The 21,439-nt window shown below is 35.5% G+C and overlaps 1 protein-coding gene and 1 long non-coding RNA gene across 2 annotated transcripts in view; one reads left to right on the top strand and one right to left on the bottom strand.

The window, feature by feature from the left end:
• LOC129001178 (carboxylic ester hydrolase) overlaps nucleotides 1-21,439 on the top strand; it is a 100,547-nt gene that overhangs the window by 1,551 nt on the left and 77,557 nt on the right. The window contains exons 2-6 of the mRNA XM_054428391.1: nucleotides 746-880; nucleotides 4,174-4,348; nucleotides 8,066-8,251; nucleotides 9,539-9,735; nucleotides 14,710-14,929. Coding sequence (XP_054284366.1) covers nucleotides 746-880; nucleotides 4,174-4,348; nucleotides 8,066-8,251; nucleotides 9,539-9,735; nucleotides 14,710-14,929 — 913 coding nt within the window. The remainder of the gene's footprint in view (nucleotides 1-745; nucleotides 881-4,173; nucleotides 4,349-8,065; nucleotides 8,252-9,538; nucleotides 9,736-14,709; nucleotides 14,930-21,439) is intronic.
• LOC129001181 (uncharacterized) lies at nucleotides 9,307-12,748 on the bottom strand. The gene is made up of 2 exons (XR_008491399.1): nucleotides 12,616-12,748; nucleotides 9,307-9,711 (listed from the first exon to the last, which is right to left on the bottom strand). It is a non-coding gene; the product is annotated as an uncharacterized LOC129001181 (long non-coding RNA).

Below are 21,439 nucleotides of genomic sequence, written 5' to 3'. Positions count from 1 at the left end.
AAATGCAAAATACAAAACATCTTGTCATTCTTCTATGCAACATTGATACGAGATTAACGATTAGACCTACATTGTACCAGCCATAGCGTAAAAGATGTACATCTTCTAAGTATATTTGTTCCACATAGAAAACATATAGAACAAAATTAAACTATTATAACTACTATCACGCAAATGGTTAGAATTGCTGGAGTATCAGACTTTTTGTGGGATTTGGATTAACTATGAATTTTTAAAAAAATAAAAATAATACAGATTTAATATGGTTTACACCGATCAACATGTCTGCTGGAGGCATTTTATAGGAAGGGTATAATTATTCATATACATATGTATATTGATTTTGCTAATTGCAAATATGGAACATTCAAGTATTCAAGAGATTGAGCCGATAGTCTCAGTAAAATAGCTATAATATAATTCACTTTGAACTCATCTTCTCAAACTAGGACACCCTCTGGTATGTTATCATCATGGTAAAGAAAATAATCACTGAAAATATCTGTTTTACATTAAAACCATATACACACTTTTGTAAACATTGTTTTTCTCTATCATGTTTACTTGTTACTGTGAACATTGTTTTGAATTGAATCCTTTTCTTATCCCACATAAGGAAATGTGATGTCGAGAGAGCACAGAATAGAATTTTATATTCTGTGCTCTCTGGCGATGACAGCGATTTTTCCAATATGTCTTATTTGTTTTTCTGTCTCCACATTTCTACAATATCTAATGTTTTCAGCGGCCACGGAAGTTTAAGCCCGATGGAGAGTTGGAAGCCAAAGCACACGGACCGCCTTGTCCACAGACAATCGGGGATCACCAGGTCGTCATCGGCAATGAGGACTGTCTCTTCCTCGACGTGTACACACCTCAGGTACAAAGCTCTCTCCTCAACATTTAATTTACCTTAAATATGAGAACACTGCGGGGTTTACCACAGTGTTTGAATACCTCCGCCACAGCAAACTTGCAGGCTAAGCGAATTTCCATTTACCTGGCTGGATTTCTACTAAAATATTCCCTTAAAATTGTTAAATTTATTTCATATTTAAATAAAATTGGTTTTAATGAGTAACTTACTTAGGTTTGCTGCTTCAGGGAATGTATTGAGGTTTTTTTTAATATAGATAACTTAGAATGAAATAAACAAAATTTCCAAATTCGATTAAAATATATCCACAAACTAGCAAACTCGAACAGTTTATTTATTTTCCATAAGAATAACATAAGGAATTTAATTTTACAGTTTTTGGAATTTTGTCTGTAACCGTTAGGCAACAACGCTTTATTAAATACAATATTATAATTTAGTTATACTCTAAATATGGTTTAGAAAGACATTGTGAAATATTATCTTTTTAGAACCAATTTGTACGTACCCCATTAACACCTGTTCCCATATTCCGATCATGCTAGTTCAAATAAATGTAGGTTTACACATTTGTACCAAATTTAATTAAAATCGGATAATTTTTCCTCGAGTTATCGCCTTAACAGAGATTTTGAACGGAGGGTGTGTTTGTCTCTGGGGACCTCCAAACGAAAAATTAATCGGTCCCGGGTCTAGGTCTTACCATGGGACCTACAGTAATAGCTTATTATCCCTATATAGGAAATTCACTAAAAGTCAGGCATTGATTGTTTCATTTGTTTCTATGGATGAAAACAATATCCTATTTTGTATTTGTCGGGATAGCATTTGTCATTCTAGTGCTCATTTTTTATGTAAAGGTTACTAATTTAATTTCAAGTGTCAGGATCATTTCCGAACCTAGATGCTATTATTTCTCATTAAGTTCTGATCCAACAATGTCCAATCCTAGGTAGTAAAAATTAAAAATACCAGTGTTTGGCCATTCTGTTGAAAAAAAAACAACATTAAAATACTTGTTAAATACTTTAACAATCAGTTAAGCTTATTTGACAGTAAGTAGTTATGATGGCCACCTTCAGATCCAAGGGTTAACAGTTCCGGAATAAGAAATATTGATTTTAGAGTCATTCTAATCTAATTGAGTTGATTCTAGAGTCTCAGTTGTAATTTTTCATTGGGTCATTGATTAATTAGTGTTCTTTAACAGCTTGTCAACATTGAGTGGCATGACCAGGCCAGATTTTGGAATGTAAGGTGACAAAAAATGGGTCAAATATTACTTAATCTGGTCAAGTAATGAAACTAGCAATGCTTCACTAAGGTTTATTAACCTAGCTTATAAGCTTTGATATAGAACCAAAAAGTTTCGAAATTGTATTAAAAAATCTTGTTTACATTAACATCAACTTAATAATCAACTTTCACCCAGGAACTAATCACATTGGGCTATCTGTAACCTATAAATGAACTAACACTTAACAGCTAGATTGGCCGTTGGACTTTTTAAGCTTTGCAAAAAACGGTCAACTGGTTTATAACCAAGGCAAGGGTAACCACTCAACAAATTCTTTATTAATATCACCGGAGCCAATCTCAAGGAGTTTATCACCAAACAAGTCAGGGCTACTTTTACACAATTAGTTGAAATTTACTTTCATGCAATTAACATCATAATTTCAGTTGCAACACAGATCAATTATTGGTGCTAACAAGGCTGTCATTTATGTTGTGTAAAAATTATTCCAACATTAATCTTTCCAGTTATTGAAGTCACTTTATGTGGCACAATCCAAAGACGAATTTAAGAATTGTTGGGGTTTATTTTCACATGATAAACTATATCTTCTAAATTTTCATTTTTTAAAGATACAGGTATACCAAAAATTTTATTTCTATTTTTTGCTATTGTAGAAGATAAGTCGAGTAGAGAATCAAATTGATGAGTTGGATTAGAGATATTTATTTTACTTGTAGGTGTAGCCTGTGTAGCTCACTGGTGTACAAATATATCAACGTTTTAACAAAATCTACTGTAATGGAGTAATGACACTAAACCTGAAATTGATTACCAAACTGACTTCCTTCCATTGTGATCAAACTCAGCCAGCCAAGTCAGGTTAAATTACAGAAACTGATTATACAAGAGATTAAAAGTGTGGCTAGGCTAGTGGTTATTGACTGGTGACATGGTACAGACTTTGGTGTGGAAGGGACGGGTTCAATTCCCTGCATATCCACAAAACTTCAATGGGTTTGGACCGCTTTGGCTTTCCTTTAAAGCGTTAAAATCAAACTTCGGCTTCAATTCAAAATCCCACAGGCGTAGGCAGGAGTAAATAGATACCCCCGCCGCAGCAAACCTGCAGACTAAGCGAATTTCCATTTGACTGATTGGATTTACACTGAAATGTCTACTTAAAAATATAACATTTATTCTTGATTTAAATAGAATTAGTTTAACAAGTACTTAGGTTTGCTGCATCAGGGAGGGTAAAACTGATTTTTTTTGTAAAATGTGTAGATAGTTAGTAAGAAATAAAAACTTTTCCAAATTTGATCAAAATATGTTCACAAACAAGCAAACTACAACAGTTTACTTATTCTGCATAAGAATAACATGGGAATTTTAAATTTACAATTTTTTGGAATTTTCTCCGTAACCATTAGGCGCATAATAACGCTTCAATATACTAAATTATTTGTTTTTTTAAGCTCTACAAAATGGTTTGGAAAGAAATTGCTAAATTTTATGTTTTTTGGGTCAAAAATGGGAAAAACCTATTTTTACCCCATAAAACCCCCCGTCAACCCCCGTTCCCATGGTCAAATTATGCTGGATCGCGAACTCGTTCGAATAAACGTACTTTTACACGTTTGTACCAATTTTCATCAAAATCGGATCATTTTTGCTCGAGTTATCGTGCTGACGGACACATATATATAAATATATAAATATTTAAATATATATATATATATGAATTTGAACGGATGGTGTTTTTGGCCTCTGGGGACCTCAAAACGAAAAAAAAAATCGGTCCCGCGTCCAGGTCTTACCATGAGTACTACGGTAATAGCTTATTCCCTATATGGGAAATTCGCTAAAAGGTAATGGAATGTTAAACTGAAGTTAAAAGGAATAGAAATAATAAAACCTGTAAGTTCAATAATTACAAAATGTTTCTAAATTGTTGTTAGGCCTAATGCAAAGCTCTCATCTGATTCATTTACACTCGTCCTTCACATGCTACAAAATATGCCCTGTTGTAGAAATCTAATCTATTCTATTCTTGCAGCTCCCTCGTTCAAGTGACACTGCCAGAACTTCTACACAGCAGAAAGGATACCCGGTGTTGTTCTGGATCCACGGAGGAGGATTCCGCCGAGGAGCGGGCTCCCAGTATGGCCCAGCACATCTTTGTAAGAAGGGAGTCGTCGTTGTCACTATTCAGTACCGGCTTGGCTCTCTTGGTAATGTAAAAAGACTGTAGTTTATAATATAGATTTATTGGAAACTAGCAGTTACCCGGGGCGCTTTGCTGCGTTTAACAACTATCATTTTAAACTAGTGGACCTGTTGCTCAAATTCGAGCAATTGCAAAGTGTTACATGCGTTATTTCAAAACAAGTAACAGTCATAGATTCCGATGACTTCAAAGTTTCAACTCAAAGATAATGTACGGTAATCAATAACTTCACTCCAGTTATTGAAACTGAAAACGAACGCTCTTTGTATATCATGTGTGAGCTATGAACAGCTGTTTTAGTATGCAATTAATACAAATTATTCGTCTGTTTATGTAAACAAAATTTATTCTTCATAAGAAACTAGCGGAGTACCCGTGCTTCGCTACGGAAACTTTCAAATTGGTTGAAATTTTTAATAAATTAATGTTTAAGTGCCAACAACCTTCAGTCAACAATTCAGGTACAATATGTTTTGCTCCAAATCCAAACGATGTCATATTAAAGCAGCTATTAATGTCTCACCCGGTCCATAAAGTGTGTAGGCTCAGGGGTGGTTGCCCATGACCAGACTGCATAAAAGTTCAGGTAGGTGCTGCAAAAGGTATAGTAGCTCCATTGCACCACCATTGCAGCACATGCCGTGTTTCTTCTTTCCATTTTAAGGCTTCACAGTACTTACATTTGAACGTCATGGTACCTATCGCCACCAAGCTATTTCCTTCATAGTCTATATTTTCTTATTATATGTCATTACTGATAGATTTTTCACCATCCATTGAATCTTTGGCGAATGTCTTTCAGGATGAGTTTGTTCATACTTTTTGCTTGCGTTCTTCACCTGCTTTTAGCGAATTTCCCTATAGGGAAGTAGCTATTACCGTAGGTCCCATGGTAAGACCTGGGCCCGGGATCGATTTACTTTTTCATTTTGATGTCCCCAGAAATCAAAAACACTATTCGTTCAAATTTCATATAGATAAACTTATACTAATCTACTAAAAGTTTAAGGTAAAATATTAACTGGCTGCCTTCGTTTCCCAGACATTATTTTTTTGGAAATAAACCATACAAAATTCAATAGGTTTTTATAAACATTTTGGAAAAAATAAAGTCAATAAATTAATATACAAAAAAATAAAATAAAATAAAACTCCTTATTCATACACTATCGATAATCTATATATTAATTTGAAACTGTTTTTCTTTGTGACAGCTAATTTGAGAGAACGGCTTGGTGTAGAAACTCGGTAGGGGTCCCTAAGGAAAGGTCTTGGTCTGTAGATGAGCCATCAAAAGAGAAACGTGGTAAATTCCCTTGGGGCTCTGCCCCAATGGCCTTTAAATTCCCATCTCATGTTATTCTTATGGAGGAAAAACAGGTTTTTGTCCCAGCTAATTACAGAGAACGGCTGGGCGTAGAAACTTTTTAGGGATCTCTAAAGAAAGGTCTTAGTCTGTAGATGAGCCATCAAAAGAGAAACAAGGTAAATTCCCTTGGGGCTCTGCCCCAGAGGCCTTTAAAGTTCCCTCTTCAGATTTGTTTACATTACGACCATATGCATACATTTACACTACTTTTTAATGAAACAGCTGTTAATATTTAAATTGTGATTTACTAAATTTGTCAAAATGAAGTATTTGCAATTGTTTTTTTCTGATTTTAAATCGATTGTCTTCTGAATCGTGCCACGTTTTGCAATATAATGTTCTATTACCAAATCAAAGGAAAATCCTAATATCACAGTAACTCTTAAAATTATTTCTTATGGAGTTAACTTTTATCTATTGTACGGGTTGGTTTCTGACTTTTTTACCACTTCTTGGAGATTGCACGTAGACGATATTCTTTGGCGTATTGCATCTGTAGTAGACGATACTTGGTTGGTGTAATTTTTAAAATTACAATGGAAAAAAGCGAGAAATCCTGGACAATTTGATATATTAAAAATAAAACTGAATTAACATTGTGCTACTTGAGCAATAATTGAAAGAGCCGATTTGCAAACAATGTAAACAGGAAAGTCATAAAACAGTAGAAGTACAGTAGAAGAAATAGAAATAATGTTTTTTTTTCATTTATAATCGTTATTACATAGGTACAACATAATGCGGCTGTGGGTAGGAAACATTTGTAGAAAACACTAAAAACCAAGGCCAGCTTTTGAAAAAAGATAAGATATATTTACTAAAAATTTTGATTATATCTAACTGTTGTGTACATCTTGAGTATTTCCATAATCTTTGAGTCGACTCTTATAAAGTCATCGGAAATTATGACTGCTTTTCGTTTTAAAATAACGCATGTAATGCTTCGCAATTGCTCGAACTCGAGCAACAGGTACACTAGCTATTTATTAAATTAAAAAGGTAAACATAACTGTAAACAATCCTACTTTGACAGTTCTAATTTTGTATCACAGCCGCTTGGTTGAAGTTCGCAACAGTTGTCATAAATTTAGACAATTAATAGTAATGCACCCTGTTGGTACATTTTGTAACCTTTTAATGCTATTGATCATCACAGAATCAAATTGTTTTGTTGAAACAGCTGTTAAGATTCTTTAATTCCATTTAAATATGAGTACTCATAAGGTTAACATGGGAAACTCCAGAGACACTGGGGCAGAGCCCTTTTGGCGGATCTGCACCAAACTTCACACAAACCATCCTTCGAATAATGCTTAATAATGCCTGAAAGTTTCATTACAATATGTCGAGCGGTTTCGGAGTCTATAAGGTACATACATATAGTTCCACTTTTATAGATATACATTAAAGGTTATAGTTTATAGTGGCTTGTACCTAGAACATTCTATCAGAGACCTACTACACTGTTCTTCGAACTGACCTAAAAGCATGTAGTAATGGCAGCTCAAAATCCCTTAGGGTTGTTGTTGTCACTTTGCATTAATCAGAAAACTTAGATTAGATAGAATGTTAATTAAAAGCTTTAGTTAGTATGTATACTTTTTTCTGGAACATTTCTTTTTGCTGGACTTCAACACTTGATATCTCAAATTCCTTGAAATCCTGTTTTGTTTATAAATCCCCCTAGATAACAATGTTAAAAGTGCCTGCATATATTGAAGGTTTAACATATTTAACACAAATAAGTAGATTTTTAACGGTTTTCAATTAATAAAACTCCACCTCTATAATTAAAATATTCCTGTTATCGAGTCTCATAGCTCGAAGTTTACCTACATATAAGTTAAAGTTTGCACGATGTGCCTCAAAGTTTTGCCGTACAGTGCAAGTCAGCTGTGTTTTGATTTTATGTTGGGACATGAAAATCCAACTTCCTTTGTTTGTTTGGCAATGGCTAACTGTTAGTTCCAGTTACTGTATTGAGAGGCAGTTTGCGTCATAGTCTCAGTTAAGGGTAATTGTAAAACGTTGACACATGACAAAAAAATTGGTCAATGATAAAAAATTATAAATAGAGATATTTTTATTTAATCTGGTACAAGTGTGGTTTAAGATATTGTGATCAAAATGTCATGAAAACTGTCCCAGTGAAATAACCATTGCATTCTAAGAGCTAAATAGAATCAAATAATAAATACATCCATATTTTATCCAACAAAAAAAAAGTTTTAACCTTTTTATTCGCTAAACAATTATATTTGCGTTTTAGACCTAAGAGGTTTTATTTCAATACTGATTGTACATGCCTATTGTCAAATGCTGCAAAAAAAAACCACAATCTCTTTTTCTCAGGGTTCCTCAGTGCAGGACGTGAAGAGCTCCCTGGAAACGCTGGATTGTTTGACATCCTCGCGTCCCTAGACTACACTCGCCGCTACATTCAGTTCTTTGGAGGAGACCCTTCACGCATCATACCAGCTGGACAGGGTACAGGGGCTAGTGTTGCCATGATGCTCGGCCTATCACAGTTCTCTAAAGGTGTGGTTAGGATTTATTAACTCCACTTAATCCTTATTATGCTATTTTATTTTACTTAAATATACTATCCAAACCCTGTTCAGTATGATCTTTGACAATTACTCCTTCACAAAATGTTGGTGGTTAAAGGGAAACGATTACATCCCCTCCACCCCACCCTTTTACTTTAAAACAACAGCTGACAGCTGATATAAACCTTAACCCTTCCTGGACCTTAGTTTACCTATGCAGCACTTTTGTCCAAAATAATTTATAAACATTTTTTAATTTGTGAATTAAATTTCTTATTCTTCGAGAAAAACATTTCTTGTACATCGGATATAATTGAACAAAAAGAAGTTTTTAGGAAGATAGAAAATGTGTAGTTATAGAAAATCAACTATAACAATAGATGTCGTAATAATCGGCAGATATATCCACCTACCGTCCACTATGCACAAAATGCTAACGGATATATCCGCCTACAGTCTGGGAAGGGGCTGAAAATGGGGGGAACCCAGGAAACCTTTCCCTTAAACTGCCAACTGCCTGAATTTTGTGGACGGACTATAATAGAGTAAAACATTGCATTTCTATATAAAAATTTTAGATATTTTAAAAATGAAAATTGACCACTTAAATTGAGTTATTAGCATGTTAATGGTGATGGAATTATTAATATAAGCCACAAGAACATATTACTTGACGAAACATCAGACTCTCATAAAGGAAAGGATATACATTCTTCACAAGAGGAAGAAGAAGTCACATATATAGACAAGTAAAACGTCCTGACATTATTATTGATAGCCTACCTTAGATTGGGGCATATACTATACCAAGGATAAGTGGATAAGTTATATATCTTTTCTTTAACAGATGTATATTACTGATTTGCATTGATTACAAAAACTTGTTAATCAAACCAATCACAAATACTTTTTAATCAAACCAAATTTAAGGGTTAACTGTAAACTATAGCAGCTTTCTTGCCAGATAAAATATTAGTATATTTGTTAGTATAATATGTATGTAATACATGTTAGTGTCCAAAAGTCAATAATGTCATAAAGTAATTAACAACAGGTACCTATGAATTTATTTATGTACAGTGTAGTAATCAATCACAATAAAATAGTAGTGTTCATTAATTTTTCTCATAAAGTATTTGGTGTTTTAAATTAGTAGATTCACATTTTTGTATTAACTTCTGATGGTTTAGAACTTCTTTAGTCCAGACAAGGGTGTAGTTCTGTCTGGACAATATGGAGTGCACTAGAGTAGCATTGAAGTGATTGGTTTATGTAGGGTTTATCCGTGGAGTGATCGCCATGAGTGGTTCAGCCATCTCCTCGTTTGCTGTTGACCAAGAACCAGAGAAGACGTCTCGTAGCGTCTCAGCTGTGGAGGAGACTTGCCAGAGCCAACAGGACACTCTAGCGTTTGTGAGATGTATGCAGAAACTACCCTTAGAGACAATCCTGAGAGCAGATGATAAACTACAGGTCAGATCAGTACATACAGTGTCAACAAAATTAAGCTCTTAATTCATATAGCTTGTTGGAGAAATTATTGTTCTGCATGTTGTAGTCGTGCCAATATCCAATTAATGTGTACTAGAGTATCATTAGTCTGATCATAGGATAATAAATAAGTTCATATAATCTGATAGTTTTCTTGGCTCACGGAGTCTTGGTGGGAGGGATGCATTGAATGAATTAATTAATAGTGCCTATTAGCGAATTTCCCTGTAGGGAAGTAGCTACTGTATTACCGTAGGTGGCATGGTAAGACATGCCTGGAACCGATTTAATTTTTCATTTTGATGTCCCCAGAGCAGAGGCCAAAAACACCATTCGTTCAAATTTTTATTTATGTATATATATATATATATGTCCGTGAACACGACTTGAGTAATTTTTGTCCGATTTTGATGAAATTTGGTTTGAAGGTGTAAGGCGGGATAAACTTGAATGAGTTCGCGAAGCAGCACGATCAGACCATGGGAACGGGGTTTTATAGGAGGTTTTAAGGTGTAAAAATTGGTTTTTCTAATTTTTGACCCTTCAAACATAAAGTTTCTCAATTTCCCTCTAGACCTTCTTAAATAGCTTAAAAAAACAAATAATTCAGTATATCAAAGTGTTTTCGAACGATTATTGGTTACGGAGAAAACTCAAAAAATTGTAAATTTAAAATTCCTATGTTATTCTTATGGAGAATATTGTAAAATGTTGTAGTTTGCTTGTTTATGGATATATTTTGATTAAACTTGGCAAATGTATTGATTTTATACTAAGCTATGATTATTTTACTTCAAAACATACTTTATTAGTTTCCTTGTAGCAGCAAACTTAGGTACAGCTCGTGACACATAAGCTGGCACTTGGCCTAGCGCGGGTAGTGTTGGCGGGACCGGTGGAGGTATGGAAAAGACCGGACTGCAAACATTTCACCTGCCTCACGGGGTTGACTCCCCTTGCATTATGTACAGCAGTCGCAGCTAGTCTGGGCACGCGGCCGCGCTATGGCGGGGGGTGTAGAGGGGAGTGTTTATTGCTCATTTCCAAAAATATCTGGCCCACACGGCTCTCGGGGGCTGTTCAGTGCCTCAGTGCTGTCTTCATGGCTTTGGCGTGGGGGACGGTTAGTACACAAGGGTCCGCGCGACCAGACTAGCTGCGACTACTGTACTTGAGCGCCTTCATATGGGTCACGAGGACAGTTGATGCAACCCGCATGACGGGACATAATGTTTTTGAAATAGGTACTAGTAGCGATCAACCAAGTGCCAGCTTAGATGTCACGAGCTGTACATGTTAAACCCAATGTTAAATATACAGGGTGTTTTTTTTTTAAACTTGCATCTTTATTTATGTAAAAACCGCAATAGATAGAAATATGCAGTTTGCGGGAATCATCTATTGACGTAGGGGGCCCAATTGTTTTGAATTCAAAATTACATTCACATTCCCCCCCTTTCCCCCCTGCCCCCAACTTATTTTTTTTTAATAGCAAGGTACCCCTTGTGACATATAAAATGAAAGAGCATGAAAAAAAAAAATGTTTAATGAAAAAAAAATTGAAAATCGGTTCATAGCTTTGCGAGATATTTCCCCCCCCCTTCCCCGAAACTTAATTTTTTTTTAATAGCAAGGCACCCCTTGTGACATATCAAATGAAAGAGCACGAAAAAAGAAAATGTTTGGTGAAATTTATTTTTGATTTGATATGTCACAAGGGCGGGTACCTTGCTATTAAAAAACAAGTTATGGGTAGGGGAAAAGGGGGGAGATTATCTCACAAATTCATAAGCAGATTTTCAATTTTTTTTCACCAAAAATTTTCTTTTTTCATGCTCTTTCATTTAATATGTCACGAAGGGTACCTTGCTTTAAAAAAAAAATTAAGTTCCGGGGGGGGGGGAGGGGGGGGAATATCTCACAAATTTATGAACCGATTTTCAATTTTTGTTCATCAAACATTTTCTTTTTTCATGCTCTTTTATTTGATATGTCACAAAGGGGTACCTTGCTATTTAAAAAAATTAAGTTGGTGGCAGGGGGGAAAGGGGGGGAATGTGAATGTAACGTTGAATTAAAAAAAAATTGTGCCCCCTACGTCAATAGATGATTCCCGCCAACTGCATATTTCTATCTATTACGGTTTTTACATAAATAAAGATGCAAGTTTAAAAAAAAACATCCTGTACAGTATAGATTAATTGCAGGCAAGTGGAAATTCGCTTAGACGGCAGGTTTGCTGCGGCGGGGGTATTTTATTTATTTACTATCCGTGTGCTCGTTCTACGTGTACAGAGATCTTGTAGTAAGTTGAAACCTTCTTATATTCAAAAAAGGAGTTGGTTTGCATATTTAGTGTGCATTCTTTTAGATATTCTGGCAAAACTATTACTGTATAGAAATACATACAATCCTTCGCAAATAAATACAATAACGGACAGTTTCAAGCCAAAACGAATGCTTCACAATTAAATGTCTCCCGATCGTGTTAGTCCATATTTGATATCCAATGATAAAAAGAATTGCTTTATAGATCTATGAGGCATAGCCCTAAGGCAGGCCTATAATTGAAAGTTACTTTTCCACACCAGTTAAAAGTAGTTAAATAAAATACTACCTCAACCTCACCACTGCACATTTTATTCCGGTTAAAATTTTAATTAACAAAGGTGCTATTGTCATTTCCACGAAACACTGAGATATAAGGACATTAATGTGTTCAAAAGACATACACACAAAAATACGGAATCGAATTAGGGAATTTGCTACGCTATAAACAAAGCAAAGTACATACAAAATAAGTATTTGGAATTTTTGATAGTGTCGTAATATTTTATGATAATCATATTTAGGCCTACTTACGTGTAGTGATATCTGTAATGACAATTTATATTTGCTTTGCTTAATCCGAAGATGACTCGAAATGGTGTTGAAATGACGGCATAGTTTGTGAAACGAAGTTCAAAAGACAATTTAGATTCGTAATAATTTACAATAGCTATTCCCTTCAAATATTTATCATTGCTATTGTTATTAATGCAATTTATTGTTTTCATAGTTACTGTTATCTTTACTACCTATTGTTTAAGTGTAACCACCTCTGACAAATCTTTAATGAATAAGCTGAACAGGAAAGGACTTCCTTTACAACCTTGCCTTAAGCCAGTCTTCGTTTCAAACTCATTTGAAATGCCGCCCTGCGACAATGACACCAAACCCCTGCGCGGACGGAAGTCCATTAATGACGCTGATTGATGAAATTTTTAATATAAGTGATCTTCTATCGATAGTATCAAACGCACTTGAAAAATCCACAAAAATGCATACAACTTGTCACCTTTCTCCGCCAAACGTAGTTTGATCATTCATGCCAAATTTAAAATGTTATCTATAGTGGAATAGTTTTGTTTGAAACCCGCCTGGAACTCCAATAAGATGTGGTTTTCATCGACCGAATTTTGAAGTCTTATTATTTTGCATTCCTATAGATATGTTTTACCAGTACAATTATAACAGACAATCCTCTATAATTTTGAACTAAATATCACCCTTTTTAAGCATTGAAAAATTATCGATTTCTTAAAGCTTTCTGGTATGACCTGGTATTCCAAGAAATGGCATTATAAACACCAAGTAGCTTAGTAAAAAATAGGTCTGGGACATTCATAAAAAACTCATTTAGTGAGTCGGTGGCTCAGTCGGTAGCGTCGCGGACTTCGGGCCCAAGGCAGTAGTGTCGTGGGTTCGGATCCTGGTCACTGCCGATAACATTTTATCAGTACAGTTCACCTTTGTACTGTACCGGCTCACTCCTTGCTTTGCTGTAAACGATCCACGCACGGGCGCTTAGTCTATGTGGACGGGCAAATGCAAGGTTAAAAGAGGCCGCCAACCTCTTTTTAAAAAAAAAAAAAAAAATAAAAAAAATAATAGCCGTTGATATCTAGGCCCGGATTATTATTATTTTTCCAGCTTGACAAAACAACTTTTAATACTAAAAAGTTAGTCTCTATCAAGATAATCATCGGCATTAAAAATTCTACAAACGATATAGTTCTTTCTACCAGAGGATTTAGTAAAGTTTTTTTTTCTACAGTTACCTAACAATGTACATGTTCTCTCACTGATTTTACATTTCTTACTCAGATTACGTTATGTGTGAGTTTATTGCTCGCCAACACATTTTGGAATCTTAAGAAAAAGTAAGATTTGAGATTAAAGAATAGTTATACTGTATTTGTTCTTCTTTCCTGTACTTATCTTTCCTGAAGATTCGAGATTCAGGAGTGATGCATTGCCAACCATATAGAGTTTTAGTCACCCCTTCCTCCATAAATATGTATTTTAGAAACATTTTATGATTAAAGGTGTACATTTAGGCTTCAAGCATTTGTTTAGGTTTGATTAATGTCAAATGATCATAAAATGAAAGATTCGCATAAAAATGGTTTTTAAAACCGGGCAACGATTCAACCGCTTGAACCATCAAACCATGAATACAGTTTTGTCAACTAATAACATGATTGGGCCATCATCTTTGCAGCCTTAAAAATAAAGATGACCCGATTCCCATTGTAGGTCCTTCAACACTTATTTCATGACTTTGGATTCAATACAGACTCATTTTGATCTTCTATCTGCATCAAAATCGTTATGGTGATCTTATCTATAAAGTGGCAACATCATAGTAATCCCTCACACTACACATTGACATGGTAATCATCTCCCATAATCACGGAAAAGTTGTAAATGTCCAATTCCCCAAACAAGAAATGTTCAGTTCTTTAACAAATAAATTTTTTGAATGCTCATTTATTATTTCACATTTTACAAATTTTTTGCGTTCTGAATTTTTATTGGAGCCACCTTTGCCCGGATTACTACTATATAAGAGCTCTTTTGATTAAAACACAATCTATGATTTACTCGTCAAAATAACAGTCGCCATTGTTGCAGTCTGAAAGACTATCGAGTGGTAACCCTGGACAGTCATATCTCAACAGTATCTCCAAACTACTCAACCCCGGTCCAACAGTCGAGGGGGAAGATGACTTCAGGTTCCTCCCTAACTTCCTGACGTCCAAGCCCTCTGACTCCCTACAGAAGGGAGATATTGCCAAGGTGCCGTTGTTGACTGGCGTTACTAAAGAGGAAACCAGCACCAGTGCCAAGGGAGGTAAGTATACAGTAGTTTACTAGGTGCAGGGCAGAAAATTTAGAAAAAATAACTTCTCTAAACACTATTTTTAAGCATTTAGAAAGTAACATCAGGGGCCCATTTCATAATAAACTACAAGTTACAAGTTACAACTTGTAACTTGTAATTTCCATTAGATTTGCATTGGGCGATCAGCTGATTTACTAATAATATTAGTTTGTACTTTATTATGAAATGGGCCCCTGGTATTAATAATATGAGTAAGCAATAAATTGAATCTATATAATTAATACGCTACATGAAACTTTGTCGGTTGAACTCCTCCGCCATTTCTTAACCGATTTTATCCATTGACCTCTCATTGGAAAGAGCGTGTTGCGTAGATTTGCAAACTGGCCTTACATTTTTGAAAAAGTCCCTTGGGCTCTGCCCCAGTGGCTTTGAAAGTTCCCATGTTATCCTTATGAAGAACATAATTGTTTACATTTTAATCAGCTGTATAATTTAATTGCTGTTATTTATTTTTCAATTCAATGAAACGCATTGAGTTCATTTGTTTACTATTTGAGTTTGTGTAAACATAACCCTCAAGACGGAACGTGTTAGTATGGTTGTATCTTAAATTTGTGTATTTATCGTTGTTTTGTGTCGCCATGACGGATCGTGTTAGTATGATTGTAACTTAAATTTGTGCATTTATCGTTGTTTTGTGTAGCTATAATTTGTTTATTTGTTGTTTTTTTTTCTCTAAATGCCCCCGACGCGACGACAACGAAACATAGACAGGATCGTGATAACGACCGCAGCTACAGAACAGTGGCGCGTAATAGGCTTAACTCATCACAGTCAGCACCTGACCCTGGACAATCTCAACTATTAGGTTACAAATGCGCCCTAACACTACCCAAAAACGACTATTCGTTTCAATTGGCCCTCTATCAATGACCTGTGTACAGCGAGGCATTTTGAGAAGGGGAAACCCGGCCGGAATGCTTTAGGTTTATCAATAACGAAGAAAACATGGTCTGAGTTACACACCGGTAATCTTTGAGTTGACTCTTTTAAACTCATTGTAAATATGACTGTCATTCGTTTTGAAATAACTCATATAATACTTTGCAATTCCTCGAATTCGAGCAACATGTACACTAGTGAACATTAATTTATTTATAAATTGCAAGTTTATTGTTTCAGTTGTGGGTAGACTAGTTTTTTAATACGTTTAATTACAAACTACAAAGGCTCTTTTGTTTTATGATAAAATTTAACTTTACGTTTTCCAATCCGTGAACCCTTGATATTTTGATAAAAATGTGATTGTAATCAACTTTATACTTTTTAAATTTTATTTAAAAGGCAAGTAACTAAACAACTTAACTTAAGTTGTCAATCAATTAAAAAATTGATTAATCGTTGCATTACCACGCCTGCTAACACCCGACAGTTTAGGCACCATAAAATAAATTATAGAAGATATTTGGTCTGAAATGTACGCATTAGACGGTCGTTTGTGATGGCTGTACCGAAACTGCCACGACATTTTACGATCATAATCCATACCGTAACTACCACATCAATTAGGAAGGATTATAAGGGTGTTTTCTAGTAGGGTAGACATACTCTGAAACTGCCACAGCGGATTCCTCAGGTAGGGGAGGTCAGATTATAAACGTGCAGGGAGAAAAGGGAATGAGAAAATTCCCTTATTGACCAGAATGAAATGAAATGAAATGAAAATGAAATGAAATGAAAAATTCTTTATTCAACCAGGCAAAGTTAGGGCTACATGGCCCTCTCTTACACTTAACCTGACAAACCCAAATATAAATAAACGAAAATACAATGCAATTACTTAATCTAATATAAATATATATATTTAACACATCAAGAACAGATTAAACAAAAATGTAATTTTACAAAATAATAATTATTATAAACTAGCTGTGTGCCCGTTCTACGCACAGGGATCTTATCGTAGTCAGTGGAAAGAACAGTATAGTTGGTTTGCATATTTTCAGATATGCTGGCAAAACTATTATATAAACCAAAATAGGCCACGAACTATTGATACATAAACAACGTAAAGCGTTTAAACAATTCATGATGGTTTGCTTAATAAATGTTTTACTAAAATGCGTTATCGTTTTCGTAGCATAAACTAATATTTTGGAATCCAGACAGAAAAAAGCAAAACTTATAGACATCAATTAAATTGAATACGCCTGTAATAAATAAGGTGCGACACCAACGATACGGTACCGGTAACTAATTTGTAAATTACAGTGATGTGTTGGTACGTAAAAATGATTCTTGCTGCTACCAACGGTTCTAAGGAAAAGAACCAGTACCAAAAACCAATGTTTACAGTTAAGAACTATAGTACATACGACCAATTATATGCGTTAATCAAGTCCCGAGGTTATTGATCTCTTGCTCTTTTGGATTTTCTCTTAAAATAATTATTGACAATCAAAGTTATTTGCCATTAATTGCTTTATTTGTAAACAACTTTTAATGTAAACTTATCGGTTTTAGTTTAAAAAAAAAAAACAACCTTATACAAACAACTTTTTGCTATTTAATAGATTAAGTATTCTCTAAACAATGATTGGTATAGGCTACCTATCTATTAACATTAGAAGGAAATATGACAAAAATCACTAAACGTTGGGGTTTTTGGACGTTTGTAATTTTATTTTTTAAGTAGGTAGGCCGTGTATTCTAGGGAAAAGTACCGGTATCAAGGATTGTCGTCGAAAAGGTTGTTATGAATAATTGGGTAGGCGTACATACCCGAGAGATGGCCTACTATTTGGCTGTATGGTCCAGCGATTGCCTCACACGGTGAGTAAGAACTATTGACTATAGATATAGTCAATGGTAGGAACAGAAAGTGACACATTAGAAAAGCGAGTTTAGCATCATCCGTAAACCTCTGTTACAATCACCCACTGCAGCTGTGATTTTTTACTTTACACTTTACACAACCACCATTGAAGTGCCGTCAATGAGTGGAAACCTTGTTTCTAAGCTATTGGCAACGATCATTATTACATTTAAGTTTTCCAGCCGTATACAACATTGATTCAAGGTCTTCTTTCTGGTTATCAAAACTTAAGAATAATAATTTTGTATACAAAGAATCTCTGGTTCCTGACCTGGATGATGCATAGTTATTTAATTTCATTTACGGTTACACTATTACACTATATTATTGCACTTGCGATTAATTAAATCCGTTATGTAAGAAAAACGTTTTTAATCTCACTTGGTTGGGAGTTGCTTTCAAAACAAGATCGAAAATGGTTGCGGTATTTGTAAACATACCAGTGACAGCTAGAAAAAATAATCTTGATCCGAACAGCTGTTCGTTATTTCATAGATGATTATGTGATAAAAATTGGACGAAAACGTGACAAAAATTTCATAAAACTGCATTTTTGAACGTCCGTAGTTTTATTTACAACGTAGTGAGGCCATATTTTAATGGCTAAAGGCACTCTCGCCAATCCAGTGAATACATTAAAATGACTTGGATCTTGATAGGTAGGCCTACTCTCGTTTTCCTGGAGAAGATTGCGTAAAATGCAATCTTGAGTGTTACAGACAGACAGAAAGACAGACAGACAGAAATAGAGATAAGACTCGTTTCTGCTTCTTTAATGTATTAAATGTAAAAATAACCTAAAAATATATAATTCTGAGCAATGTACAGACAAAACTCTAATTTCATTTATATAGATAGAAAAGACAAAAGAAAACAAGTTCACACTCTCACACGCACACGCACCAGCAATCGCGCAAAGACGCAGAAGCCCTAGGACACGCCAGCCGAGACCATTTGCTCAAAGTAATGATTTTTTAGTGCCGCCACAAACTGGGAACGTTTATCAAGGGATGTAATGTGCAGGGGTAGGCTGTTCCAAAGACGGCAAGCGGTAACAACAAAAGCCCTGTCATAAGCAGTGGTCACATGATGAGGTATACGCAATGTGATCGAAGAAGAACGAGAAATTCGTGAACTACCCTGAGACACAAATTTAAAATCGGATATAAAATATTTTGGGGAGCCTGATTTCAAAATTAAAAAGACCAATGACAAAATTTTGATGGATCTTTGATAATTTAATTTCAAGATGTTTGCTTCAAGGTAGTATGGCGTGATATGCTCCTCACGCCGCAGACCATAGACAAATCTCAAACAATAATTCTGAGACCGCTGGAGCATACCCGTCTGAATCACAGTCATGTCATTGATCAATGAGTTACAGTAACTGAAGTGGGGCAGTACAAGTGATTTGATCAAATGAAGTTTTGTGTGTTGTGGCAAAAAGTTCTGCAATCTTTTCAGTGAATGTATGGAGGCAAAAACCTTTTTCCGTGTGTCCGTAACTGCTGTGTCCCAAGTAAGTGAAGAGTTGAAAGATATGCCAAGATTCTTTACTTTGACGTAGTAGGGAAGTGCTTTGCCGCTCACTGTGATTGGGTTTATTGAGTCTAAGTCAATTGAAGGGCGAAGTCGAGGGTGGCAGATTACAATCGGTTTTGTCTTTTCGTGATTTAGTCTCAGTCCATGATTCTCAGTCCAAGTAACAATTCGGTTGACATCTTCATTGATCTTTCTGACACATTCATTTTCGTTGTTTGCAGTAAAATGGTCATAGATTTGTAGGTTGTCAGCGTACATGTGGTGTTTACAGTTGATCAAGGTCGAGTTTATGTCGTTGATGTACAGTACAAAGAGCAGTGGTCCAAGGATTGATCCTTGGGGCACACCGCATGTAACAGTCATCCAGTCTGATCTTGTGTCACCAACCTCCACACATTGCTGCCTATCTGACAGATAAGATCTCAGCCATTTAAGAGAATTCTGGGAAAACCCTAATGCCCTTAATTTCTGCACCAGCAAGTCATGATTAACACAGTCAAATGCTTTGGAAAAATCAAACGGAGTTAGAATCGTTCCTTGTCGACGCTCCATAGCAAGTCTAATGTCTTCAGTCACTCGAAGGAGTGCGGAGTGCTGTTTCTGTACTGTGCGCTGATCTGAAACCGGATTGATAGTCAGATAAAATGTTATTTTCAGTGATGAATTCAGTGATTTGACAGTGAACGATCCTTTCTAGGCCTTTAGGAGCGGGCAAAATACTTATCGGCCTGAAATCCCCAACCAGGGTTAGTGCTGAGATCTTTTTTAGGGGACGGACAATGGCAGACTTCCAAAATGAAGTGAAAGAACAGTGCCTCAAAGATGCATTAAAAATTAACATGATACAGTAGTAGGAAGGATGGTGTAGAGGATGTCTTTGATAAAGCGGATAGGTATCCCATCAGAACCAACAGCATTGCTTCGGATTCTGCGAATAGCCATCAAAACATCAGACTGAATAACTGGTTTGAAATTAAACTTGGGATATCCCAGGTGCGGGGTTTGAGAGTTGACTAATTCATTCAAGTAACTATTGACTTTATGCTGATTGGTATTTTGACTGCTAGAAGAAAAGTTAACGTTTAACTCATTTAGAGGGATGTGTACTGGTTGAGAATCAAATTGTTTCCCAAGCCCAAGACTTTTAACTTTACGCCATAAAACTCTCGATGGCTGTTTTTGATTTTCAAAAAGTGTATGAATGTATCTGGGTTTGGAATTTCGCAAAAGCTGTTTAACTCGATTACGAAGATTACAATATTGTTGTTTAAGTTCGATATTGTTGGAGTGCCTAGCTCTTCTACCCAAGCTATCCCGTGTAGCCATCAAACTTTTAATTTCAGGGGTCATCCATGGAACAGGTCTTCGTTTTGTCACGCGCTTTGTACGACGCAGAATGACGATTTGGAAAGAGAACACTTTACAAGTTTACATTGCCCATAACTTAGTTAAGCTAGTTTCATCTTGTTACTAAGAGTTCATATTAACTTTTGTATTCACATCAAGTAACAATGGAAAAGTCATTTAATTTACCGAAGGCAGAAAGAAATAATTTTGTTTTGAAGAATTAAGATTGTGGTTTATTTAAAATTGATCTTACAAAATGTACATCTTAATAGTACATCTTACATTATGACCATAAAACGTCGTGGCAGTTTCGGTGTCCCCGTTTGTGATTGTTGATTAGCTCAGAGGTTTAGGCCTACTTTCCTCGGTGGTGTGACAACAGGACTGAATTGACCTGGTCCGGCCAATTCTGTTAATTATAACTGTTTAAATTATTTGAATAAAGACAAGTGCTGACAAATTTACACTGAGGTAGGGTTATGGGAATTATGCAGGGAGACCGGGGTCATTCCACTCAGTCCTACTGTCGCACCCTTGTAAAGTGCCACATGACTGCCGCAGGGGGCTCAGGCTGACCCAGGTCAGATTCAGTCCTGTTGTCGCTTTACCACATTCATTTTGTGGACTACAAGATATTGGGAGGGGTTGGTTGGTGGAATGACTTTGACTGCAATAATACATAGACACACAATCCATAGTCGCGAACAAGGGAGTTTATTAGCTTAGTGATTGTATTTTCATTCATGGAGTAA

Source organism: Macrosteles quadrilineatus, unplaced genomic scaffold (genome assembly GCF_028750875.1).
Source record: "Macrosteles quadrilineatus isolate MER2022 unplaced genomic scaffold, UCM_ALF_1.0 Scaffold_8__2_contigs__length_117827958, whole genome shotgun sequence".
In the NCBI taxonomy this organism is placed as follows: Eukaryota; Metazoa; Arthropoda; class Insecta; order Hemiptera; family Cicadellidae; genus Macrosteles; species Macrosteles quadrilineatus.
The sequence above is the reverse complement of the archived record's forward strand: the minus strand, read 5'-3'. Positions and strand labels throughout refer to the sequence as shown.